We start from the raw sequence: 27729 nt of genomic DNA on the forward strand, positions 1-27729 counted from the left end.
CAATGTGGATTTCACAAGTTTCAAAATCTCCCCTCCCCCTACCGCATCCCAAAACCAGTCCAGCTCGTCCCTGCCTCCCTAACCTGTTCTTCCTCCCACCTATCCCCTCCTCCCACCTCAAGCCGCACCTCCATCTCCTACCGACCAACCTCATCCCGCCCCCTTGACCTATCCGTCCTCCCTGGACTGACCTATCCCCTTCCTAACTCCCTACCTACACTCACCTTTACTGGCTCCATCCCCGCCTCTTCGACTGTTTGTTTCCTCTCCACCTATCCTCTCCTCTATCCCTCTTCTATCCGCCTCCCACTCTCTCCCTATTTATTTCAAAACCCCCTTCCCCTCCCCCTTTTCTGATGAAGGGTCGAGGCCCGAAACGTCAGCCTCTCTGCTCCTATGATGCTGCTTGGCCTGCTGTGTTCATCCAGCCCTGCACGTTGTTGTCTCGGATTCTCCAGCATCTGCAGTTCCTACTATCTCTGTGTATTTGACTTGTCTTTTTTTAAATTTCCACAGGCATGAGTTTTCCTAACCAGAAGTGAAACCATCCAAGAAACAATGGCTACAACATCTCACATATTGAAATCACCTCCAGGCCCACTACTACACTGCATTATACATAAATATATGATTTTAATTTTCTATTCACAATCATTTATTTACTGATAGACCAGAGTAAAAACATTGTCAGTAAAACATTAGCAGTTATTTTCTATTGAATTGAAATAATTAATAAGTACATGCCAAGAACATGGTGGTTTAAAAAGGCCCAGATTTTGCAGTCAGAATAATGTTGAATCTAGAATAAGGGGTTACTCTGTAATATGCAACTGGCGCAGTATACATAATCACAGGAAGCAATGCAATGTGGCATGGTATGAACCTGCCCTCTTACAGCCTCATGGCAAGTTGAGGCCCCTGTTAGATATTGTTGGTATTAAATGAAAGTAATTGTTTTCAACTGTGTCCCAACAAACAACTCAGTATACCTCAGTGGGAACATAAGATCAAGAATTGTCAAAAGCAGCAACAATCGGCAATAGTACAAAGAGCGCTCATATTTTTTCTGGAGTAACAGGGACAATAACCGCAGTGTCCACATTAGCACAATTGAACTAGAAAACGGAGATCTAATTTTTCTCCACCTCTATAAGCTTTCCTAAATTGATACCTCACCAAGGACCTCCCATATGATATAGGAGCAAAAGTAGGCCGTTTGGCCCATCAAATCTGGCTCATCTCAATCCTCGACTCCACTTTGCTGCCTTTTCCCAATATTCCTGGATTAAAAATCTTTCTTAGCCTTTATTATACTTAACACCATCTCTACAGCCCTGTGCTAAAGCTTTCTCCAGATTCACTGCCCTCAGAGAAGGAATTCCTCATCACTGTTTTAAAATGGACAGCCCTTTAATGTGAGATTATGTCCCAGACTCTCCTTCAAGAGGAAACCACTTGTCAGCATCTACCCTGTCAAGTTCCTAAGAATCTTCTACTTTGCAACAGGGCCACCTCTATCTTCTAAACTCCAAAGAGTTCCCTCTTCTTCTCCTCAGAGGAAATCCCTCCAACTCAGCATCAACCTAGTAAACCTTCTCTGGACTGCCTTTAATGCCAGTATAGTATTTTTCCTTAAACAAAGGGACTAAATTTGTTCATTGTATTCTAAGCTTGGTCTAACTAGTTAGTATCGAGCCTACCAAGATTTTACCTGTTCACTTCACCATTCTTCTGCAGACTGTGTCATCCTCAACACTCATCTTTCCATCTATATTTGAATCATCCACAAATTTGGCAATAATACACTAATTTTCATTATCCAAGTCATTGTAAATACATTGTAAATAATTGTGGCACCAGCATTCATACCTGTGGCACTCCACGTATTACAGTTTGCTATCCTGAATATGTCCCCCACCTCTCCTGCTTCTGTCTTCTATTAATCATCAGTCAATCCGCTATCCTTGCTGACATACTACCCTCAACACCGTGGCTCTAATATTACTAATAAAGTTCATGTGTGGTTCCTTATTGAAATACTGTGAGATTTTATATTGTGCATTCTGGATTAATTATTCAAACTAGCAGGTTCTGCATGCCTCAGTAAGGATTCTTTAATCTGATTAGTTTACGAAACAAAGAAGAACTTTACTGAGGAAAAAGAAACATTTACTTATTTAGTCAAAAAAAGAGCTAAACAAATTATCAAAATAGCAAGGGAGATTCTTACACAGAAAAAAAGAACATTGGAATACAAGACATTTTTCTGCACTTTTCTCAGATATGCTGTTTTAAATGCAAAAGCAGTAAGACATGAAATGTAGTGTTTCCCTGATTCTGTCACGCTTTTGCGGAAGCTTCACTGATCTCATGAGGTTATCCAGTAGAATGTAATGCTGGTTCCAAATATTTTCCTTGCAGGGCCATTCTCGTCAGTTGTATAGGAATGGAGCAGGACCCTAGCTTCTCTCGAGGTGACTTGACCACAGCTCTGAAATCAGTTGAGAATGTACGCAGACATTTTAAACCTGACTCGTGTGCACAGACACATGCACACGTGCACACTCAGATTTTTAAGTCTTCCACTGACATTCAAATTCCAGTCTTTTAACCTTTCTTGTCACAGCTCATTGCTTCAGTTGTAATCTTTACTCTTGGCTTTGTCTTTGATTCAACATTCAATTCTATTTCTTTCTTGGTCCCTAATTCCAGACTCAGCTTCTTGCAGCTCTTCAAATTTTACTACAATTGCTCTTTCTTCCTGTAAATAAATTACACATTATCTTCTAGTGCATATGAGGTTCAGAAGCGATTTTAGAAAGTATCTAGAATAATTCATTTTCTTTTAAAAATACATACTTTTGTATTGTAAAAGAAAGTCTTTATGAAGTAATTAACAGCAAAACTCCATTTCCAGATACAAATGAATAGGATATAAAATCATATCAAAACACATGATTTCCATGCCACATCATAACAGAGAAAATTAGATCAAGTTCTTCAGGCTTTTATCACTTTCTGATATAAAGTTTATTTGCCAAATACAAAAAATGATAACTACTTCCTGAAAATCTCCGAACCATATTCCCACACACACCAAGCCAAAATAAAAAATAGAATGTATGCATCACACCTATACTCTCTATGTATTTTCTCTAAAGTATTGTAGGGATCCTGTGGTAAAACAACACAATCTGTAATCTTTCTCCCACGATCAGTGATCTGCTCAAGAGTCTCAACAAAAAAAACATTAACTGTATTTGCAAGCAAGATGCCCTATATAATGACTACAATAAATTCATGAGGATAAGGATCAGACTACAAGAAACACACATGCACCAATCAATATAGGCAAAACACTTTCACATTGTTCACAGTGCACTGTTTGACAAATGATATTTACTGTTCAGAAGTAGTTATTTATTGTCACCTCTGGAAATGCATTAGATGATGTTCATATGAGTTTTCATAAGATCATGCACAAAAGGCCTGTTACAAAATTCAAGCATATGTTTTAATAGGAGATTAAAGCGTGGTAGACTGATAAAAATTTGGTGTAGAGGCAGGAAAGAAAGGGTTGCAGCTGTACATTGTCACATGATTTTCAAACTCTGACACCAAATACAAAAACCTTTCCTATTTCCTTCCAAGTGTGAACAGCAAGTTATGACCAGAAACAAACAAGACAGAACTTGCTGGAGGATCTCAGCAGGTTGGGCATCAACTGTGGAGAGAAAACAGAGTTCATATTTCAAATCCAGTGACCCTTCTTCAGAATTGCAGCAAGTTATGACCACTTGCCTCACAGCTTTTTGATTTTGGACCCATTTAATTTTGACAACATCAGTAAGCAGTTACCATAAACTGTGGCATTTGACTCAACCTCATGTTTTTGGTCCAGTGTTGTTTTCATAGCATTTATATTTTAAATTGCTTGGAGGATTCCAGTTTTTAAGTGGTGTAGACAAGATATTTAGTTTGGAAATATCTGGAGTGCGTTCATCTGGAGATGCCATTGAAATTTCGCCGTGAACACTGGATTTTTGGTTTTAAGAAACTAAGTTTCCTGTAAATCTCATGACAGGCGAAAACTACTGGCTTGGCAGTCGACCCCTGCACAGACTGTTTTGAAAAGTGATTGACTTGGAGGGGTATTTCATTTATCTGGTTCCATTGCGCAGGAGGAAGCCGCATGTAAAAAATCTGAGTTGGAGGAAATACAGCTGAGAGTAAACTTGAGTTGGAAGGAAATTTGCAAAGAACAAGTTGAGTTAGAAGAAAGCTTGCCAGGAACAAACTGCCCAGCTGATTTCTCTCAGAAGAAAAACCTTCCTGTCAGGATGAAATCTATTTGTTCTTGTGAAAGCGATTGAAGAAATATCAAGATTTATTTCCTGAGCGAGCTATGCATGCAAAACTTCAGAAAAAAGCAGTGTGAGATAATTACTGACTTGACTACACCAGACTGAACATCAGAGTAACAGACTTTGGAACATCCTAAATTTTGTCCTTTTGTTTTCAAGAATAACCCCTTGGCAAAAGTGACTTTTTCAGAAAGCCAACATATCCACACAGATTTTTCTCCCCTCTTTTCCTGAAGCGTGTGCTGCTTATGCATTTTGGCAATATTTATAAAGATGAGCATTTTACTTCTAGATGACTGTATATATTAACTAATTATTACATCTTCATTGAAACAATTTGGTTTGATAATAAACCAATCATTGTATTTTTTAAGAAATGTGATTGATAGACCTTGTTTTTTAAAACCTGATATACATTAGGCATCTGTCATCTTAAAATAAGAATACTTTCTCCATTTCTATGTTTTCATCAGTGGAGTAGTAGAACTAGAGTGACAATGCACTCCTCCAGCCTTGGTACAGGCAAAAAAATCTTAACATAAGTTGAGCCTCCTTTTCAGCCACAACATGCTAAACTAGCATTAATAGTCTGATTTTTTTGGCCACAAATGCACATTTTATTTTTAAGTAGGCGCAAGAGATCAAACAGGCATATTGGGCGGCGTTGTGCAGATGCACGAGTTTAAAACATGTCCACATAGCAGTCCTGCAAACAAACAATAAAGGGAAAGGCACCTTCCCAAATTAAGTTTGAAGCTGCTTCAATCTAAAACATTTGCTAACTTTTCAAATAACTGGGCAGCAGCAAGGGAGCTCAACACTGTTGAGAAAAGAAACAGTTCAAGAACAGGAGAAGAAGGAATGCACCCTGAAGAACAAACTGCAAATAGAGACCTGTCCTGATCTGGACAAACATGAAAGGGTTGAGGGTGACCAAAAACGAAGATGTTTGAAAATTTGTTGCGACAAAGGATTGTGTACACATTCTAATGCAAAGTGGCAAATATACTGCAGCGCTAGACATTTGAAAATCATGGCATGTTCTGAGATGGAAATGCTTCTAGGCCACTTCACGTAGGTGGAAATGTGAAGTACCGTTAAATGAATGTAGTGACATTTACTTTTGTACTTCAAGTCGAACAGCCACTTAGCCTGAGCTGGCCAGAATGCTTACTTGCCAGTTATCTCATTAATAAAGTTCATATTTTTGTTCTTTATAATGTAATATTGACATCAAAACAGGAGAGGGGGGTCAGGACAGAAGTGGGTAGAAAGAGAGAAAAACAGCAAACGAGTCAGAATTTTGTGGAGTCACAATGATTCAGTGGCCCTTTAAAGATGATGGCTGGAACCCGGACAGGGCTTTCTGAATTTCACCAAGACACTTTTTTTTTAAAAAAAGTGTATATGCTGGTTCATGAGCCTGTACCTGACATTTCGCCAAGCTGACTCCATTGGAAAGTTTGACATGGCTACTCCTCCACAATCATCATGGAGTCAGGCCAGATTTTCAATGTTGTGGGTCATGACACTGCCTAGGGATCATGAATCAAAGTTAAATTCAAACGGTCCTTCTTATGTTCCGCGTATCAAGCATGTCTCCAAAACACACCATGTGGCATTTGCCCTGAATGCCACTGTTGGTGTCGCATGGTAGCGCAAATTTTGCCAGGATATGATACAGGGCAAACGTTGTTTGAAGTAGCACGCAGCAACTAATTGACCTTGGTTAATCCTGTGTTTGGAATCTATCTCATCATTAAAAGTAGAGAATAAGCACTGGTGAGTCCAAACAAAAGAGGCATTTGTCTTCATTAACAAAATGTTTTATTGTATGACATCAATACGTAGATCTAAATTGCTAATCAGGTAGCATTACAGAAAACTCTCAGGTGCTGCAAAGAATGCATTTCCACCCTGCAAGAGAGTGTAGAACTCCTAGTCTCACCCAAAACACTGTGTGTGGCCTCACCAAGGTCAGGCAGAACTCATGCATTACTTCTTTTGAAAGTACTACCCTAGACCACACCCCCTCCAAGGCCAATCAAGCCCTCATGCCAAGTTAGGCCTCTCTCCAAAATTCCATCGTCTATCACTGCCTCCTACCAAGATTTGGCACTTCTAATCCCAAATACTTGCTATGTACTCTATAAAACCAATAAACTCTAAACTGACAGTTGGATATGTAGCAAAAACATTTTCAATCATAACTTTTCATTATTCATTCAAAATAGTTGCTGGACCTTCTCTTGCTCTCTCTCTCAAAAAGAAGAATATTGTACATGCACATCTCTCATCTTTCTTTTGCTGAAATCTCAGCATCCATGCTACAGAAGCTCCTCTGATCGTGCGCTCCCTTTATCAATTGCTCCTCCAATCACAGACTCCATCTCTGGAACAGCAACATGATCGGGAGGGGGGGGTACATATGATTGGAGGAGCTAAAGCAGCCAGTGTAGGAGAGACAGCACCGGTGACTGGAGGAGTAGGTCTGTCTGTCCCATATTGGCAACTCATCCAGTTCACAATTCTGTAATGACTTCCTGCTGTTACTGACTGCAAAGCAAAAAAAGTTTTAAGCCCCAGACAGAAGGTTGGAAGAAGTACTGACTACAGTAGATTTCCAAGACGTAGAGGTCAGAAATCAACGAAAAGACAGGAAATTTCTCATCTGCAGTGTATCTATACAGGGCCTCAAAAATTGTCAGAATGGTTTCATAGTCACCAGAAATGCAATAAACATATACACATTTAAGCAGTTCAAAACAAACCCCAAGTCCAGAAAAGATTTCTGAGCAACACCTAGCTGCTTTATGGGACAAAAAATGTGTTGTTGTGGCAGAAGACCTAGATCATTCAAAAACTACCAAAAGACCTCATTGCAAAATTACCAGCTTCCAGTGATTCTTCATTGGACAGGAAAAAAAAAGTATCCATGTCACGTTGGTCAGATGGATGAAGTGCCCATCAATTTCAATATTCCCAGTACAGAATGGTGGTTAGCACTATTGCCTCAGCACCAGGGACCCGGGTTCGATTTCACCCTCGGACGACTGTGTGTGTGCAGTTTGCACATTCTCCCCACGTCTGCATTGGCTTCTTCCGGCCGCTCTGGTTTCCTCCCACAGTCCAAAGATGCGCAGGTTAGGTAAATTGGCCATGCTAAATTGCCCATAGTTGCCAGAGATGTGCAAGCTAGGTGGATTAGCCATAGGAAATGCAGAGTTACAGGGATTGGGGGTGGGGGGGTTCTGAGTGGGACACTCTTCGGAGGATTAAAAACTGTACGGTTCCAAACTGTAGGGGATCTCTGATTTTGTTTTCAAATCTTTCAGCTATTTTCTAGAAATCGAGAATGAGAAAATTCAGAGTGATATGATGATAAATGAAAGTCAATGGCAATGTTGAACCATAAAAGCAATAGAAAAGCAAGTGCCCTGCAGGGGCTTCTGTCACGTTCATGGCAATGATCTGATGGATGTGGATGGAATCAAGCTGATAGATCAATAATGTGGAACAGGCATCTACAGGTACCCAAGTACAGAATACAGTTTCTTATTGTCGAACATGGTCAGATCCCATATAACTGATGAGATCAAGAGGTGCCTGCAAAGAAAGAACAACAACATTGCCAGTACACCATGTGGTCTAACATTCATGGTTCAACCTTAGGATGTCTCAACAGGTTATTCGAAAATCATGATTATGTAAAATGGAATAGGTATATAAATAATGGAGAAAATACCTTCACAAAGAATGGAAACATGCATAGTGCATGGCTTAATGCTTGGTGCGACATTGGCATCAAATCGTGGAAAGCCATTAAAGCATAAAGTGGCATTAGACAATTCAAAAAAAAGCAGATTATTCAATTCAATGGATCGAGATAGAAAGATGATTTTTTATGGAGAGATTTTTTTTAAACAAAAATGTCACATCCCTTGCGTAAGATCCTAACCCACTGGCATTACACAATGAGACAATAGCCAAAGTAACTCTGAATAAATTTGAAAATCTTTGAGTTAGATGCCAAAGATAATTAATTTGACAAGCTTTAAAATGCTTTCAATTATGGTTCAAGCTGTCTTTATACAATTATTTTATTATATAAACTTTGCCAAATTACTTTCGTATGAATTCCTGTCATTTCTTTTACATTTTTAAAATGACGACTGTCCTCAACAGTGGCTCACATTTTATACTTGGAATGATTTTTGGATACTTCAAAGGTAAAATTATACTTTAAAATCTACAGCATTTTTTCTTCTCGAGTAGGGACAAGGATATCTTAGTCACTGCAGAGGAAAAGAGTGGTCGACAGACTAAGTTTTTTTTTAAATTCCTCAGCTCTGTCTTAACTGGGCAACTCTGAGATTATGCTCTCCAGTTCTAGACATACACAATACAAGGACAGAAAAAGTCCTGTCAGTATCTATCTGTGAAGCCCTCTAAGAAACTTCCATTTCAATAAGATCACCTCTCATTCTTCTAAACTCCAATGAGTACAGGCCCAACCTAATCAACCTATTCTCAGAAGAAAATCCTTCTATACCAGTGATCAGTCTGTTGAACCTTCTCTGGATTACCCCCAATGCCAGTATATCTACTGCACATAAGTGGACCAAAACTGTTCACAGCATTCTAGAATCTTGTACAGTTTTAGCAAAATTTCCCTACTTTTATACTCGATCCGCTTTGAAATAAAGATCAACATTCTATTTGCCCTCCCTATTACCTGCTGAACTTGTATTCTAGCTTTTGTCATTTATGCATGAAGATTTACAAATCTGACAGGCAGCATCTCGGTTTAATGTTTCATCTAATAGACAGAAGTGCTCCTTCAGTACAGCACTCAATGTCAATCCAGCCTTTGTGTTCAAGTCTGTGCATTGAGGCTTAAATTCACAATCTTCTGACTTAGAGGCAAGAGCACTATCAATCAGCCACAGTTGATTCCATGAAAACCAGGAGCACTTCAGTAATAAGTACCTTAAAACTGGTACATTTAGCGTTTGTTTTGCCCCATTATCCAACAGCAAGACGATCACGGAGACAATAAGGACTGCAGATGCTGGAAGCCAGAGTCTATAGGTGAGAGGCTGGAAAAGCACAGCAGGTCAGACAGCACCTGAGGAGCAGGAAAGTCAATGTTTCGGGCCGAAATCCTTCATCTGAGTTAACGTTTCAGGTTGAGTGACTCTTCGTTAGGAGTTCTGAGGAACGTCAACACTGATTTCTCTCCACAGATGCTGCCAGTCATACCAAGCTTTTCCAGCAGTGTCTATGTTTCTCTCTAAATATCCAAGGCACTAGACAGGAGCACTAGAAGATGAAATAACACTGAGCCAGCCACATAGAGATATGGAGTGACTTAAAGGAGATAACATGATAGAGAGAGACAAAGATGTTGAGGTATTCCAGAACTTAGGTTGATTAGAACAGTGGTGGCAGAGTGATTAACATCAGGGAAATGCAAGAGGCCAGGATTAGATGATTGCAGAAATTGCAGAGGGTTGCAATGCTGAAGGAGGTTACGGAAATATGGAGGGCAAGTACCGGAGGCCTTGGAGACATGGAAAACGAGAACAAAAATTTTAAAATCAAAACATTGCTTGGTCAGGCAATAATATAGATCAGTGAGCTAGTTATGATAACTTTATGGGACTTAATACAAGTTCAGATTCAAAACAACAGAGTTTTAGATGACAATGAATTTACAGTGTGGAATATAGTCGGCAAGCCAGAAGCGCATTAGAATAGCCAAGTCTAGAGGTAAATGCAGATTGAGGGCTTCAACAACAGTTGAGCAGCATCAGGGGCAAAGTCAGCCAATGCTAGCGATGTGTAAAAAGGCAGCCTTAGATTTCAGCTCCAGATCAAATATGACATCAAGACTACAAAAGACTGATTTAGTCTCAGACAGTTACCATAGGAATACAGCATCAGTAGCTACAGAAATCAGTTTATAGATCTATGGGATAAACTTAAAATTCAATAACTGCTTTGTGATACAGAACTTTAACACTGTCAAAAGAAGACATCAGAATCAAAGCTTTTCATCTTCCACTCATCAGGGCAAGAACACAAGCAACCAGACTTGGAAAGCTATCAATTTATAGAACATGACAGCGCGTGCCGATTGGACGGACCATCATAGGCATAGAAGTGCACCAGGAACAATTAGCTCTCATCTTAGTTCTCAACCAGGCAGGTAGTCTAATTGATCTAAGTGTTGTTATACATTGCCAGGCAGCCTGTCCCCTTGATGTGTGAAAATCAAAGACTGTGAATCGTAAGGAGAAACGAAAACACCCTGACTGCATATCAGAGAAAGGCTTCAGTCAAGCCTGCCAAGACCATGTCCCAGCATATGCTTGTAGAATAAAGTCTGTAATAGATGAACTCAAGATACCCAAGGATTCACAGCACATTGACCAATGACACCAGATCAGACACTGATATCAAATGGACAGGTGAGTATGTTTGTTTTGCCAGAGGTCAGCATCTGAAACAGGTAGCTGATGAGCTGATTCAAGGATCTGAACCAGAGAACTGGTATGTGTGTTTTTCCCAAGGAAACATATTTTATTGTAACAGCATTTGGTTATCAGAAGCCATAGCAGTGTCCACTCTCAAGGATTGCACCACATAGATAAAGAACCCAAAGATGTTGTTACCACGAACATATTAGAAACAACCTACAAGGTAAATCATCAAAAGCCAATTTACATTGTCGAAGACCTTCAGTCCACTGGGTAGGCAGAGCAGAAGTTTAATCAGCTGATTCGTGACTAGAAAAATCATAAGCTCCTCAAATAAGAAGATACAAGAACATCAAGAAATAAATTACATTTTATTGGTACGGATTAGGTTCTAATTACATGGCAAATCTACAACATATGATTATGCTTTCTGGATGGTGAGAGATGCACTGAGTGTTTGCAACTTGTGGCCTGAGGGACAAAATATGTACTACTAACTGCATATTTGCAGGAAGAGTGGCTAGTAAATGGGTTAAATCTAGATACTGGCTTGAGACATAATTGGTAACAGAGAACTGGACGTTGAGAAAATTCAATTTGGAACCATGCCAAGAGATACACACAGAGAGGCAAGTGCCCATAGTTTGATTAATCCAGGATCAGGAAAGAGGGAACTGTTTTTAACTCACTCAATTCAGGGAAATGATTCAGGTACAGCCAAATAGGTTATAAATTTGGTTCCTAGGTCATGATAGCATTGATGCTACCATATCTGCAATATTACCAAGGAATCAATCCTGCACTATTAAGTTGAACATATTGGAATAGTTAAAAGATCAATACTACTGTATGCCGTCCCAGAAGTAGACAGTTTAATGTGAACTAAATTGGAGGGATACAGCACCCACAAAGGTATAGTAGTGAGTCAGCTGTGTGAGAACCCAGCTAAGAATGTAAGTTATAAAACTTAGCAGAATTCACAAGACTGAGTAGCAACCTTAAGACAATTAGGAAGCAGACAGAAGGTGGATGCTAGATCCACAATGACAAAGTTTCCCAGGGTCAATGGCAGCAGAAGAAAGAACATTAGCAGCGAATGCACTACTCCGTTCATTGACTAAGTATATGCAATGTGTGTGAAATCAATGACTGTATGCTGTCACAAGAAAGAAAAACATTATAATGACATGCATGAATTAAGACTATAAATCAACATGTTAACTGTGACATCTTTATGAAGTCTGCAAAGAATGTCTCCAAGCATTTGGTTATAAAACGAAATTGGTAATAACTGAACCCAAGACTCAAAGTGGCTGTTCAAACCATAACAACAGAAATGCAGCACTCAAATCCTAAGAGCAGAGAGGTGTTTCTAACAACCTAATCAGAAACTGAATTAGAAATATCAGAATGTTATAGTTTAAAAAACAAAGCTTAAATTAGAAAATAGTGAACACCTCAAATACCAGCCAATGAGAAATGGGCAACAGTTCATCAAATGGTAGTCCCATCTAGATCAAAGAATTTCACAGGTGACTCTCAAAATTAGCATTCTAGATCATTTTAGTACTAGGAAAACGCAGGCAAGATTTCAACCTTGACCTGATTTTGTGTTATAAATATTCAAACAAATAATGAATAATCTGGGAATAAAGCAATTTACATATTTACCTTAACCACAATCACAAGGAAGATGTGGAAGGTGGCATCAATTTCAAATACCATCACAGCAGGCTATTGGGATAAGGGAATTTCCTCATTACTGTTTGCTGTTAGGGATGGTCTTTATGAGTCTATATTCAGTCCAGCTGAACTGATGTACAGACATGAGGTGAGAGGGCCCCTTGAATTTATGAAAAAAAATTGAAAAACCTAAACCCAGAGATTTCACTTCCGAGTTACGAATCAACTTTTCGGCAAAAATCTACCAAAGCGTGCCAGTTGGCCAAAAAAAGTTGAAAATTACTCAGCAAACAATGGAATTAATTACAGCAAATAAAAATGCCAAAGCTTCAAATGATGTTACTATAGAGTTAGTATTACTACCTGTCTCCGCAGACCTACTGAAAGCAAGGCTCAATGGACCGTATCAAATGAAAAAGAAACTCAATGATGTGAATTATATAGTGAGTATTCCAGATGGGAGGAAGAATCTGCGAGTGTGTCATGTTAACATTTTAAAGTTATACTGTGAAAGGGAGTACAGTTAACAGAGGTGTATGCTCATTGTGGTGAAAGGAGGAGTGGAAATAAAAATCTCAGAGCAATTTGAGAATGAACCAGAAATTGAAAATGGAAAATTCAAATGTCAACACTCCTGTAATCAGATTGGATAATAGAGAGATGCTTAAAAAGAAGGTTACCCTCCCAGAAACCATACAGGTAACTTAGCATAGTTATTACAGACTCAAAAATCAATTGTGCAAGAGGGCCAGAGAAAACATCTTCAACTACGTACTATGTTAATGTAGGGCACACGTCTCCAAAAACAACATTCTTACAGGTTCAATCCAAAGGAGCTAACTCAAGTGAGGGAAGAGTTTATCAACTTCATGATACAAAATGACATTATTGAACTAAGTCGCAATAGCTGAAGCTCACCTCTTCCGATGCAACTGAAATCAGATACATCACAATTATGTACAGATTATAGCAATGTCAATGAAGTATCAAAGGCAGATTCATACTGAATTTATAATTAGAAGAATACACTTAGCGATTTGGATAAACTAGTTTTGTTAACAAAATTGATTTATTAAAGGAATATTAGCAGGTTCCATTGAATAATACAGCCAAAGAAATAACAGCTTTTGTAACTCCTGGCTGGACTTTATCAGTGTAATGATACACCATTTGGAATGAAAAATGTCCAAGAAATTTTTTCAAGATTATCCAACAAGGTCCTGGAAGAAAAGCCAAATTATTGCAGATGCTGGAAATCTGAAATAAAAAAAGAAAATCTGGAGAAACTCAGCAAATGTGACAGCATCAGTGAAGAGAGAAATAGAGTTAATGTTTTGAGTCTGATATGACACTTTTTCAGAACCGGTAATTGAAAACTCTTTGAAAGATTACTCAGCTGCGTTGTATATATTGATGATTTGATTGTATTCAACAAAATCTGGGAAGAACATCTACAACACACGAATAAACTGTTTGATAGGTTGCAAACAGCTAAAAAATGAATTTGCCAAAGCAAATATAACTAGGACACCATAGGAGCAAAATCAACGACTCTCTTTGATTTACAATGCCTAAGATAAAAGGAGAAATTTGGCAATATATAGGCCGGAGTAGATTCAACCAGAAAAGTGTTCCAAATTTCAGCACTGTCATGGTCCTCTGTCAAGCTTGTTTAAAAAAAACAAGAAATTTGTAATGGACAAGCGTCAGAGTACATATGACAGCTGGAAAACTGTGTTGTCCGCTGAATTGATTTTAGCAACACAGAATTATGCTAAGGTTTTTAAACTGTTGATACTAACTACATAGTTGTTGTTACAGTTTTATTACAGGATGACAACATAAAGATTGAACAGCTGTTAAATACTTGCGTCAGAAGTTGAATTCTTGCCAAAAGAAATAATCATCTGTGGTAAAAGACTTTAAATTTGATCTTGGCTTTGCAAAATTTCGAAGTTTATATATCTAACAATTATGTAGAGATTGGTATTTTTTTAAGCCATAATCCTCTGTCCTTACTAATAAAATCTCATACCAATAGTCTTTTATTGGAGTTGAACACTACAACCATACAATTTGAAAATCATTCATTTAGCAGAAAAGACATCAAATCAGTTGTTTTGTCAAAAACAAATATGGAGGAACAGAAATGTTGAGGTCAAAATGGACTTATGTCAAATACGATTTTTATATAAAATCCATGTGTCTTTGATGTAATATAGTCATCGCTCAAATAGAATTCACATAAAATTGCAACAGTAATGAGGAGGAATCTGTAATAGAAAGTTAAAATTACTTTTTGAAGATATCTTTACATTTTCCTCTGCAAGGACATGTTAGGATCAATGTATAACTTCAAATTCAATTTTTTATTTTGCATGTTACACATATCTCCATTTAGGAGGCATGGTTTTAATTCCTTTTTTTCAGAAAAATAGTTGTTTTTTTGAGTTTGGTACCCAGAAGTCTGGCTGCTTGTTTGTACACATGCATTTTTAATGATATTTTACAATGTTTGTTAATAGTTGGTGCATTTAAAAAAGTAGGAAAACTATGCTCTTGCTTAGTTTCAGGGGCCCAGGGACACAGAAGGATAGAAAAATCTAGGAGGGTGTCAGTCAGGGGTCAGTATTGGGTTTGTGCAAAGAGTGGAGGTGTTAGAAGAGTATTAAACTTGCTAATAAGAAATTCTTCAAATTGGCAGAAACCCAAGTTTAGAGAACTCTCAGAAATTTGCCAGAAGGAAACTAGCTGCAGCTGTGATAGCCTACACAACAGCCTTGGTGTGGAGATAGTGGATACAGCAAGAAGCCTTGGGAACGTTGAAAGGAAGGGTAACATGTTACCTGTCTCTGCAATAAAAATATCCACAGTCTAAAGAAAGCCAGTTAATTTTCTCCCACCAGATACACCAAGTTGTTGCCCGAACCACCATTACAAGGCTTTTTTGTTATTTGACTTGTTGCATTGTGGCTCCTACAAAGAACTGAATGAACTTGGAGAAAAAAAAATTGAAGAATACAAAGTTCTAGCAAGCCAAAAGGATCATCTCAGCAAATTCTGTAGACCAGTGCCCTCAAAAAGTTTTCTTAAATTTCTTTTCCCATCACCCATAATTGCTTTTCCCCATCGCCCATAAACATTTCTTGTTTATCAGTGTCTTTGTATATAAAAAAAAGTTTATGATAAAAAAAAGAGTTTTAACTAGCAGATCCATGTGTCGATAGATCATTCCTGTTTACTTGTGATTACAATCTTCTAATTTGTAATAAATAGTAATCCTTGTTAAGTGCAAGAACCTGGTCAGTGTTTCCTGTTAACTTCATTCCACCAGATAGGTCAAACTGGGACTTTGCAAGCTTTGATTACATAATTAACTTTTGTGACAACTCCAAGGGCAGTGGAAGTTGACAATCAGCACACATTCCCAAGTGTGCTGTGACAATACACAAGTCTTCCAAACAAATTATGAACTGAAAGTGTGGCTCATTTAAACACATCTATCATAAACAAAAGAGCTATTAGTGTCTGGATCCAAAACTAATGCAAATTAATTTCTTTCCTTCCTTTGAAGACGAGAGGTAGGAGTGAAAGTAAAACTTTAAAAAGAATTGCTCCCAATTGTCTTGACATTTGCCTCACAACCTGCAAGACCAGATGTGGGTATTTTAAAGTCTCCCTTTTCTTCTTTACTTTCCAACACGGCTTAATGATCAGAGTATATACACACATACATACAATTTCTCACTTTTATCAAAAACATATTCCTATCCAGTACAGTTTGACCCATGAGATGTAAAAGCAGAAGGAATATCTGACAGCTTTTCTGCTCTCTCACTCGGAGTGAAGAGAGAAACAGTCATGCTCAGTAGCTGGCTCACCAGCTATGGCTCTGTATGACACAAGTTTTGTTAGCCAAGCTCCAATGTGTAGGTTTATTTTGAAGAGAGGTACGAATGTTGTTATAGAACCTTTTTTTTATAAGCTTTATTATTTTTATGATTTTTTTTGTTGTTGGTTTCACATAATGTTATACTCAAAACTAAATCAAATGGCAACTTGCTAAGTGCTTGCATGGCCAAACAGCACAAAACCACTTGCAAAGAATGTCAACATCATCCAAGGGCAAATACTGTATTGAAAGATACTCTTAAAGAATAAGCTATAGGATTTAGTGCAAATACATAATTGCGCTTCCACTATTACAAATGAAAAAATAAATAAATTCAATTAATTAATTCAGCAAGGAATAAAACAGTTCATCCTAACCTATCAATGACTGTAATAGCTTGGTTTAGGAAGGGAGAGAAGAACAAGAGTTCATATTCCTTTCTTTAAAGGTAAACATTAAGGTAAAAATGGCAGAGCTGGAACAGTGCTTAGGGGCACTGCCATGGGCTTCAGTGACCTGGAGCTGCATGAAAAGGTACTCAAGAGTTATCACTATTGTTTGTGGGGTGTCTTGGACCAGAGGGCATAATCCCAAGATAAGAGGTCACCCATTTAAAACAGAGAGCAAGAGGAAATTCTTCCATCGAAGGGTAGTGAATCTGTGGAATTCTTTACCACAAAGAACTACCAAGGCTAAGAATATTCTAGGTTGAGATAGATTTTTAATCAGCAAGGGAATGGAGAAAAAGCAGAAAAGTGGAGTTCAGGGTTATCAAATGAGCTATGATCTCACTGAAAGGTGGAGCAGATTTGATGGACTGAATGCTTATTTTGTTCCTACATCTTACGGTCCTATTATCCCTTAGCCCACACTAGAAAGCAAAGGTGTAGCATTGCATACAATGCAATGAAGAATCATCTGTGTATCACATATTTAATATGTTGTTTCTCTATTTCTCCTCCTACACTATTTTTTTGCTTCCCTGTCTTTTCATTTCCTAAATATGGTAGTTGGCACATTACATGGCAGGGAAGAAAGAGCCATCAACCACTACCTATGAGTTAGTAATTTCAGGTATGACATGGTTCACATTTGGTTCCTATCCTTGAGCCCAATCTATTCTTCAACTTCACTCGATTCCTTGCTGGAATCTAACTCCTACATCTTCATCTGCCCACCATCCTGTCTGCTTCCTATGTATTCCCCACACACTCCCATCAGTGCCCTTACCTCCATTTTCCTACACAGATAACCCTTTCATCCTCCTCTCCCACATGTTTATCATTGATGTCACACAAACTTCAAATAGGTCCTCCTAATTTCATTCATGTGTGACAAATGCCAATGCCTCTTCACCTTTAATAATTTTACAATCTCTCTTACTTTCCATCCATTCACCATTTCAAAATAGCGTTTATAAATACAAAAATAAAATCCATTTAGATTGAGGAAAATACATCCCCTTTCAATTTGTGCGTCTGTTTCAGAGGTCTTAATTATTATGCAAGTTCTGTGAAAATGATAAATGCATGATACTGATTAGTTGGCTTCAGAAGTCAATACATGTTTCTGATTAATTTGAAGAATGCATGAATACTCTCTTCTCCATCTCATCTCTACCTCTTTCTCAAACTGTGGTTCCATCTCTGTTGCACACTTGCAAAAGATCATGGACACAAAAAAAATCCGACAACAGGGATGTAATCTGATGTGTTTTTCCTCTCACATACAGTCTAATTAATATAACCACCACAAATCTTCAGGAAAGTTTTTAAAATGTATTTTTGACTTTTTTTAAAAACTTTTGAACAAAAAAACTGCTAGAAGTTAAAGAAGAAATATTTGTGAAAAAAAGATATAATAATGCTAATTGAACAGTACTGATACAAGTGGGAAATTAGCTATACTATTCATGGTCAAACTACTCAAAAAGTTAGTTCATAGTTGTACATAAAAGTATAATTCCTAAAGCAAAGTTCTGGGACAGTATTAGGTTTTTGTGTATAAAGACATTGAATATTTTATAAATTTACTTTAACATCACTTTGAAAAGTGTTTGGGAATAAAATGACTGCAAGTATTCACACAGTACCCCCAATCAAATAAAAGGATTAAAGGCGCTACAGTTAAATATCCTGAAACAGTAAAGTTCCGAGTAAAATCCAAGGTCTCCTGTGTCTTTCAAAATTATACATCAATCATCTAAATGCTTATAGGTGAAACAGGTAAAATGAAATGTGTCATTTTTAAAATGGGTTCATGCATTCATTGACAAATTCTGACATAGAATCACTTCAGGTCTTGAGGTGAGGTCTTCTACCCAGTTTAATGAACAAGACGTAGTTCCAATCTCCACATACAGCTGAATAGGCTGTCAATCAACTAGAAAAACAATGGAATCCTGTTCCTTTAATACAGTACCATCTCTACAGGAACCCCATAGAACAACACTTCAGATTTCTCGCTCAATGCATACAAGGCCTTTAGCACACCTCACTTAGGGAAAACAAGATAGAGGCAGCAAGTTGTTGCCATTATTTTAAACAACAAAATACATGAACTGCAGGTACAGTAAGTTTCAAGGAGAAACAAAGAAAATGTTGATAGGAGATTCTGATGGAAAGGATGGCCTGTATTAAATTAATGACCAAGACCATTGATCATTTCAACAACTACTACATATGAATAAATCACACTGAAGCAATGGAGAGAAGCATGACCTGCATGGAGTGTCAAACAATGTAGCCTGAGTTGTCAGATTAATTCTACGAAAGCTGCCACAACTGCCAGCCTATTTCTAGTGTGAACAGTGAACTTTAGATTAACATAGCCCCATTTTCATCTTGTGATTCAAGCTAAAGTAGACTAATAATCAAGCTTTTAATTTAAACAGGATAAAAGTTTATTATAAGTCAACTCTGAAGGTACCCTAGGAATAAAGAGATGGAATTATTTGCAAGAAATTATCAGTATCAAGTTTAAAACCAATGCAGTAAAACAAAGGGAATAATTAGATAAATGTCTGTCCTGAAGATTTATAATGTATTATTGGAGAATCTGGATTATAAATTGGAGGAAACATGGATTTTAATTTCTCAGTTCTCCATGGATCTGACATTTTTTCTAAATAAAATGCTCAGAAAGTAACGTTGAATATTGCTGAAAGAAAACAAATTATAGCCATGCCAGTTGAGCAAGATGATTCAATATGGAGATAGTAGTGACTCTACGCTTAGGTTTGAGGCCCATTGCTCACATTCCTTGTTGCTGAAGAGTTGTGGGCAACTGGGGATGGGCAATAACATGCTGCTTGTCCCTGCCTTCACTTCTTAACCCTGCACATCATTTATATTTTAAGTAATTATCCAATGCCATTTTGAATCACTCAAGTGAATATGTCTCAACCGTATTTCCAGGCAGGGCATTCTATGTCTTAACTACTTGCTTTCTGGAAAGGTAATTTCTCACCTCACAGTTACTTCTTTTGCAAATCTGTGCCCCCTGGTTCCCAATCCGTTGATAATTCAGAACAGTTTCTCCCCCTCCAACCTGTTCCGACCCCTCATTATTTTGAAAGCTTCTATCAAATCTCGTATTAGCTACTCCTCTCCAAGGAAAACAGTCCCATCGCTCTTCAAGGTTTCCTAATAACTTATGTGTCTCATCCCTGGAACCATTGTCAAAAGCCTCTTTTTCAGTCTCTCAAAGCATTCAAATCCCTCATATAGGTGTGACACCCAGAAATGTAAACAATATTCCAGCTGATATTCAACCAGTGTCATCTATAAGTTCATCATAACCTCCCTACATTTGTACTCTATGACCCTGCTTATGAAGCCTGGAATACTGTGTACTTTATTAACTGCTCTCTCCACCTGCCCTGCCACCTTCATGATTTATGCACATATACAACCAGGTCTCTCTGCTCCTGTACACCTTTTAAATGAGTACATTTTTATTTAAAATGGTTTCTCCCCGCTCTTTGTACCAAAATGCATCAGCTCACACTTCTCTATATTGAACTTCATCTGTCACGTATCCACTCATACCACCAATGTGTCAATGTTTTCTCAAAGTTCTATACTGTTCTCTTCATAGTTTACAATTCTCCCAAGTTTTGTGTCATCCAAATTGGCCCCCGCACACCAAGACCACTTGTTCAATATCAGGAAATTCACCCTTGCACATTGAAATCGTTAACACATATCAGGAAAAATAAGGGACCAACTCCTGAGGAATTTGACTGCAAAACTTGTTCCAACCTGAAAAATACCTATTAACCATTATTCTGTTCCCTATCCCTGGGGGTGTGCATGCGCTTGCACGCGCGCAGTGCATAAGAGGGTTTTTATAAGAGATTACAGTTTTAGTTGGCAGCGTTTTGTGCTGACAGTTCCTAATTGATTATCTATAACTTGAGTCTAATTGCTTGTAACAAATAGCCATTCTTGTTAAGTACAGAAACGTGGTCTTTGTTTTCTGTTAACCTTGATCTGAAAGCCAGATAGATTGGGGAAACTTTTGTATACTTTTTAAAATCTTTAACTTTTGTGACGACTCTAGGTATAGAGAGCTATGACTTCCAGCATATTATTCAAAGTGAGGTACAACAAGTGAGGCTACTAATTGTGGATGGCTACAATTTTGCTGCAGCTGATGAGCCACAGCATTTAATGGACATCCAGGTTTAAGCCATTAGATCTGTACCAAATCTATTCCCTTTAGCATGGTTGTAGTGTCACAAAGCAGAACGCAGAGTACAAGGACTGTGAAATGGTTATTTCCATCAATACTGCAATGCTAGGGAGAAGTCAAACAGGTTTTTGGAAATCTATTGGTAGTTCTCTTACTGGCTACTGCAGACCCATTCTGGCAGAAACATCCTTCATATTTGAATAGTCAACACAGTGTGGAGCTAGAGGAATACAGTAGGTTAGGCACCATCAGTAGAGCAGGAAAGTCGACGTTTCAGGTTGGGACCCTTCATCGGGACTGGGGAGGGGGAAGGGAGCTGGGAAATAAATAGAGGGAGGAGGAGTGGGGCTGGGGGAAGGTAAGTGTGATGGTGATAGGTGGATGCAGATAGGGATAGTGGGGATTGGTCAGTGGGAAGGGTGGGGCAGATAGGTGGGAAAGAAGTTGGACAGGTTGGGTGAGGTCAAGGAGGCAGAGATGAGAGGGAGGGTTGGACAAGGGATGAGGCTGGCGGTGGGGAGATTTTGAAACTGGTGAATTCTACATTCAGGTCATCGGGTTGTAGGCTCCCATGGTGGAATATGAGGTGTCGTTCCTCCAGTTTGCACATGGAGTCATTGTAGCACTGGAGGAGGCCCAGGATTGACATGTCACCAAGGGAATGGGAGGGGGCAGTTAAAATGGTTAGCAATCGGAAGGTGGTGTTGATTATAGCGTACAGAGCTCAGGTGCTCTTCAAATCAGTCACGAGGTCTGCATTTCATCTCACCGATGTACAGGAGGCCACATCGGGAGCAAAGGATACAGCAGGCCAGGTTGCAGGATGTACAGGTAAACCCCTATCGGACATGGAAGGTTTATCTTGGGCATTGGATGGAGGTGAGGAAGGGGGTGTAGGGGCAGGTGTGGCATTTCCTGCAGTTGCAGGGAAAGGTGCCAGGTGTAGCGGGGTTGATCGGGCGGGTGGAGTGGATGAGGGAGATACAGAGTGAGCTGTCTCTACAAAAGGCAGATAGGGGTGGGGAGGGAAATATCTCTTTGGTGGTTGGGTCAGATTGCAGCTAGCAGAAGAGACGGAGGATGAGGTGCTGGACACGGAGTTTGGCGGGGTGGTATCTGAGGACCAGAGGAACTCTGTCCTTATTTTTGTTGAGGAGGAGACAGTTTGAGGGCAGAAGTGTGGGAAATGCAAGAGATGCAGTTCAGGGCATTCTGGATCAACACAGGGGGAGGAAGTTGCGGTCCTTGAAGTAGGACGACATCTGGGATGTCCAGGAGTGGAACACTCCATCTTGGGAGCCGATGTGGCAAAGGCGGAGGATTTAGGAATAAGGGATCGCATTGTTGCAAGAGGGTGGGTGAGAGGTGTAGTCCAGGTAGCTTTGGGAGTCGGTGGGTTTGAAATAAATGTCGGTGCTGAGACCATTACCGGAGATGGAGATGGAGATTGAGATGGAGATGAAGAGGTCCAGGAAGGAGAGAGAGTTATCGGAGATGGTCCTGGTGAATTTGAGGTTGGGATGAAAGGTGTTGGTAAAGTTCATGAACTGTTGGTCAGTATTCGGCTCCCTCAACGCCACCATTTATTTATCCAACAGCTTGCGACTTCTCTGATCACAGGCTGAACCTATTAGCAGGGAGCAAAACAACCTGTGACTGGAGAAGCGACTCCTTACCAATTCTAGCTACTCTTCTTACACTGGCAACTTTTCTCTGATCAGTCATCCCCAAGATTGAATTTTTCTGGGCATTTTGTCAGCTCAAAGGCAATTCCACCCAATATTCCAATACACTATCAGCCTTGAATGGTGGACTATCAGGATAAGCTAACAAATAACAGGTGCAGTTTAACAGAAAAATGTGAAGGAATACACAGAGGAATTAAGGAATAATACTCTATTCAATTAAAGTAAAACTATTTAAGATAAGAGGGGACATTTGACATATGGCCACACAGATTAAAATCTAATACCTCACGCTGCTAAGAGCGCCCTAAAAGGCAAACTGAATGTTCAGTTTTGTAACTAGAGGCATAGAACATTAAGTAATCACATGCAATTAGCAATATACGTACCTTGATAAGTAAAATATTGCGCTTCTCCAACCGTCGAGCATTTGCTTCCTGTAGCTCACGTTTCTTCTGTTCAGAAAGAAGCTGTGTCCGCAAGTTTAAAGTATCATCCTGAAGCTGCTGTCGAGTCTTTTCCAACATTCGAGCACTGCAACAGACAGTAACCAACTGGATTAGAAAAACAAAGTGACTTAATTTGATTCCCATGAAACTACATTATTTCCTCCAATGATACAAAAGACTAGCAGGACTTGATGGACAGGGAGGTTCAGACTGTGAAACCTCTGCAATGTATTAATTTATCAAGTTGAGAACTTCACTCAATGATTCATCAGCCAATAATGGGCCTCAAACTAATAATGTACCATTCCATGGAACAGCAAGAGGGACATTGCAGTCAATTTCCCCTACAACCAAGATGTCAAGCAGAAAGACATCGAGAAGTAAATTCAACGAGGCAGTAAGTCAATTGATTTCTGTAGAGATTTATTTTCAGATTGTTACTAAACAAAATCATCAGAGACCTTAACCTGAATTCCCTTTCAGATTGAATAGAGGGGCATGGAAGATCCATGAACACAGAAGAGTTGCAAAACTACAAGGAAATGAATTCATTTTCACAGACCCAGACGCAGAGGTCCATCGTCTTTATACCTACCAACTCTCAACAGTGATGCTTTGAATTTCAATAGTGTGAACACAACCCTTGGACAGGGCTGCCCAAAGTGGGTGATGGAACCCCAATCTGGGTACTGAGCTAAAATTGTGTGGCTGCAAGACAGCAATGGCTGCTCTGTAGCTTAGATCAAGTCTCAAGAGCCATGCTCCCACTCTGACAGGTCTTCACTCCACTACTCACTGATGGGTTGCAACAAGTTTCAAGCATCAAAATAGTATCACAGTAGGCAGAAGTTTGGGAACCACAACCCAATCATTGATCATATAGTTGTCAGGGTCTCTTGCAAAAGTTAAAAAGCAACGTAAGTCAGTCAATGATTATACAAGCTCTTTTCTAAGACAGCAGAATCTTATCTGTGCACTGCCAAATAGAATTAACATCAGTATAGACTATCCTACAATCATTTAGACATGTCCAATATATATGCATACAAATTATCAGAAAAAGCAAACAACAAATAATTTGCCTGTACAAAACTCCTGAAATGCGACTTTTTTCACATTCCATTAGCACCTTGTCAAAAGATTTGGCCAGAGTAGAATTTATGAAATTTAGTTTAAAAATAAAGCTTATTTTGCTTCTTCAGTATCCAGAATGAATTAGTCATGCCTTTTCTCATTATTTCAGCCACCAAATTAACCAAGATCGGTCAGTGACCTCAGAAGAAACTGTTTTAGAACATAAATCTCTAAATTATTTTCACATTCGCAATCAATTAGGTTGCCTTCCCACCTCCATCACATGCAAGGCTCTGTTCTAAAACACATCTTTAGGCTCATTGGTTGAAGGAGATGGCAGAATCTCCGAGGAACAGTGAATACAATTTTAAACAAACTTAGAACTTATATGTTCCAATCAGTAAGCCAAGAGAACTGGCAAGGAGCCATCCAACATATAAAACAGGCAATCTAAATTTTCAGAGATAGTAGGAACTGCAGATGCTGGAGAATCTGAGATAACAAGGTGTAGAGCTGGATGAACACAGCAGGCCAAGCAGCATCAGAGGAGCAGGAAAGCTGATGTTTCAGGCCTTCTTTTCTGAAGAAGGGTCTCGGCCTTGTAATCTAAATTTTCCCTCAGTTTATGATCTGCACACATTATTCAGATTAAGGAGCTCAGAAACTGAATGGTGAAGATTTGAAGACGTTAATGTTCAGGCCTATTAAAGCATTATATTACAGAAGCTTTGTGATTCCCACTCAAAATACTTTCTTCTGTACACCATTTTGTGTAAGGCAAAGAAAACAGAATTGTACAAATTGCAGATCTGTTAAAAGTGCTTAGAGATAGACACCCACTTGAGCAGTGAAGTATGTTCATTCTGCAGTGACATCCTGAAGTATGTAATTTTTGGGATCAAGATCTTCCTATGACCAATGCTCAAACCTAGTAATCATACATCTGATATGTTATATATATTCCAAATAATAGGGAACGAATAAATTCCCATCATAAAATTCTCCAGCTATAGCCTGGGCAGTAGTGTTAAATGAAGGAATCCCCAGATTAAAAACAATTACCAACCATAAACATATTGTCAAGTTCTCCAGGACAACAGAACTGAAATTACACTCCGCTCAAGATCAAAAATCACATGACACCAGGTTATAATCCAACAGGGTTATTTGAAAACACAAGCTTTCAGAGCCTCACTCCTTCAGGTGTTAGTGAGAGAGGTAGTATCAAAACACAGAATTTATAAGTAAAAGATAAATGGGTCACACCACTGATGGGGATGTACTAAACAAACCTAAGAAGCTGCGAAATCTTTAATCAATTAGAATGTTTTCATTGATTAACATGTATATGTAAATCCCCAAATTCCTTTCAAGTCACTGTCCTCAGAGAACTAAAGGTTTTATCAGTGTAAAAAAAGGTGACATTTTAGATCAGACAATGCATGTTATAAAATGGAGTAGAATTTCTGAAGAATTTGAACTGTCTCTCATCTAGTTACAAAGTCAAAATCATTGTGTAGAAATCATTAAATTGAGGTTGAAAGGCTGAGGTAGGAAAAACAAAACAGCAAAGGATGGGAAGAACGAAATGAGGACTATGAGTGGAAAAGAAATTAGTAAACCAATCTAGGTAAAAATAAAGTTTAAAAAAACTAAATAATTAAACTAATTAGCTTGGAAGAGTCGGATGGATGCGGATATAAATAGTGAAGGGTAGAAAAGATTAGGTAGAAATAAATGAGTTGGACTGATCCCAATGAAAAGTATATATGAGCCCAACTGGAAAACAAATAAATAATGAACAACAAAACTGGAAAATAAGTGAGTGAGTGAGAAGGAACAAAGCCAGCTAAAAGAAATAAGTGAAGAGGATGGAACGTACTTCAAAGAAATAAATGAAGGAATATGAACAGCCTGGCTGCAAATAAACTATTTCAACTAAACAAAACTGTGGCTGTGGATCTAATGGACACGGATAATGTTTGGTAGCACAGAGGAAAAAGGGATAAATTCAGCATGGCAAGGTGTGTAACCTTAATCAGCAAGAAACAGCACTAAAAAGGTTAAAGGAACAAAAGGCCAACTTTAACATTCATCACTAAATACTACAAAATAATGCAACTGGAGGTAATGGTAAATATAAGCAACAGTATCAGAATCACAGTGATACCTAACCCAAAGTAACAGATGAAGAAACAGCTTACTAAAAGTCACAGCATTAAGTATGGGGAAAGTTTCATAAACAATAATTGGCAGGGGAAAAGTAAACAAGCACTTGAAGAGAATTAAGTTTTTGAGGAGACCTAGTCTAATTTGTGAAAGGCAGATCGTGCTTGACTAATCCAATTGAAATTTGTTGGAAGTAGTAGAGAAATTGAAGAAGGAAATGCAATGGACAAATGGATTTGAGAAGGCATTTGACGAAGCATAGCATAAAAGGCTAGTTAATTGTCACTCACAGACAGGAGGTTCAGTACCAACTTAGAGGAAAAACCTGACTTAAGAACAGAAGACAGCAGGTCACGTTACACCGAGTCCCCGATTTATGAACATTTGTATTTACAAATATGCTCACTTACATGGTTTTAATTTTAAAGACCCAACAGACAAACATTTCCTGTACTTGTGACCGGCTGCTTTACATTGTCCTGCATTATGTTCCAACTTAAGTACAAATTGACTTGCAGATCGATTCCAGAATGGATCCTGTTTACAATCCAGGGAGTATTTGTAAATGAGATAAAAAGGTGTAGAGCTGGATGAACACAGCAGGCCAAGCAGCATCAGAGGAGCAGGAAGGCTGACGTCTTGGGCCTAGACACTTCTTCAGAAATGGGGGAGGGGAAGGGGGTTCTGAAATAAATAGGGAGAGAGGGGGAGGCGGATAGAAAATGGATAGAGGAGAAGATAGGTGGAGAGGATACAGACAGGTCAAAGAGGCGGGGATGGAGCCAGTAAAGGTGAGTGTAGGTGGGGAGTTAGGGAGGAGATAGGTCAGTCCAGGGAGGACGGACAGGTCAAGGGGGCGGGATGAGGTTAGTAAGTAGGAGATGGGGGTGGGGCTTGAGGGGGAGGAGGGGATAGGTGGGAGGAAGGACAGGTTAGGGAGGCGGGAATGACCTGGGCTGGTTTTGGGATGCGGTAGGGGGAAGGGAGGTTTTGAAGCTTGTGAAGTCCACATTGATACCATTGGGCTGCAGGGTTCCCAAGCGGAATATGAGGTGCTGTTCCTGCAACCTTCGGGTAGCATCGTTGTGGCACTGCAGGAGGCCCAGAATGGACATGTCGTCTGAGGAATGGGAGGGGGAGTTGAAATGGTTCGCGACCTGAAGGTGCAGTTGTTTAGTGTGAACCGAGCGTAGGCTTGGGGACCTATTTGCAGAACACCTACGCTCGGTTCGCAAT

General features: G+C 39.0%; 1 protein-coding gene across 4 annotated transcripts in view; it reads right to left on the reverse strand.

Moving 5' to 3' along the window:
- Positions 1 to 27729, reverse strand: part of LOC109931990 (mitotic spindle assembly checkpoint protein MAD1-like) — a 645529-nt gene that overhangs the window by 576014 nt on the left and 41786 nt on the right. For all 4 annotated transcript variants that reach the window (XM_048609842.1, XM_048609840.1, XM_048609841.1 and 1 more), the window contains exon 2: positions 23191 to 23335. In XM_048609842.1, the coding sequence (XP_048465799.1) occupies positions 23191 to 23328 (138 nt within the window). In that variant the 5' untranslated portion in view covers positions 23329 to 23335. The remainder of the gene's footprint in view (positions 1 to 23190; positions 23336 to 27729) is intronic.

This window comes from Rhincodon typus, chromosome 21, assembly GCF_021869965.1.
Source record: "Rhincodon typus isolate 14 chromosome 21, sRhiTyp1.1, whole genome shotgun sequence".
Classification (NCBI taxonomy): domain Eukaryota; kingdom Metazoa; phylum Chordata; class Chondrichthyes; order Orectolobiformes; family Rhincodontidae; genus Rhincodon; species Rhincodon typus.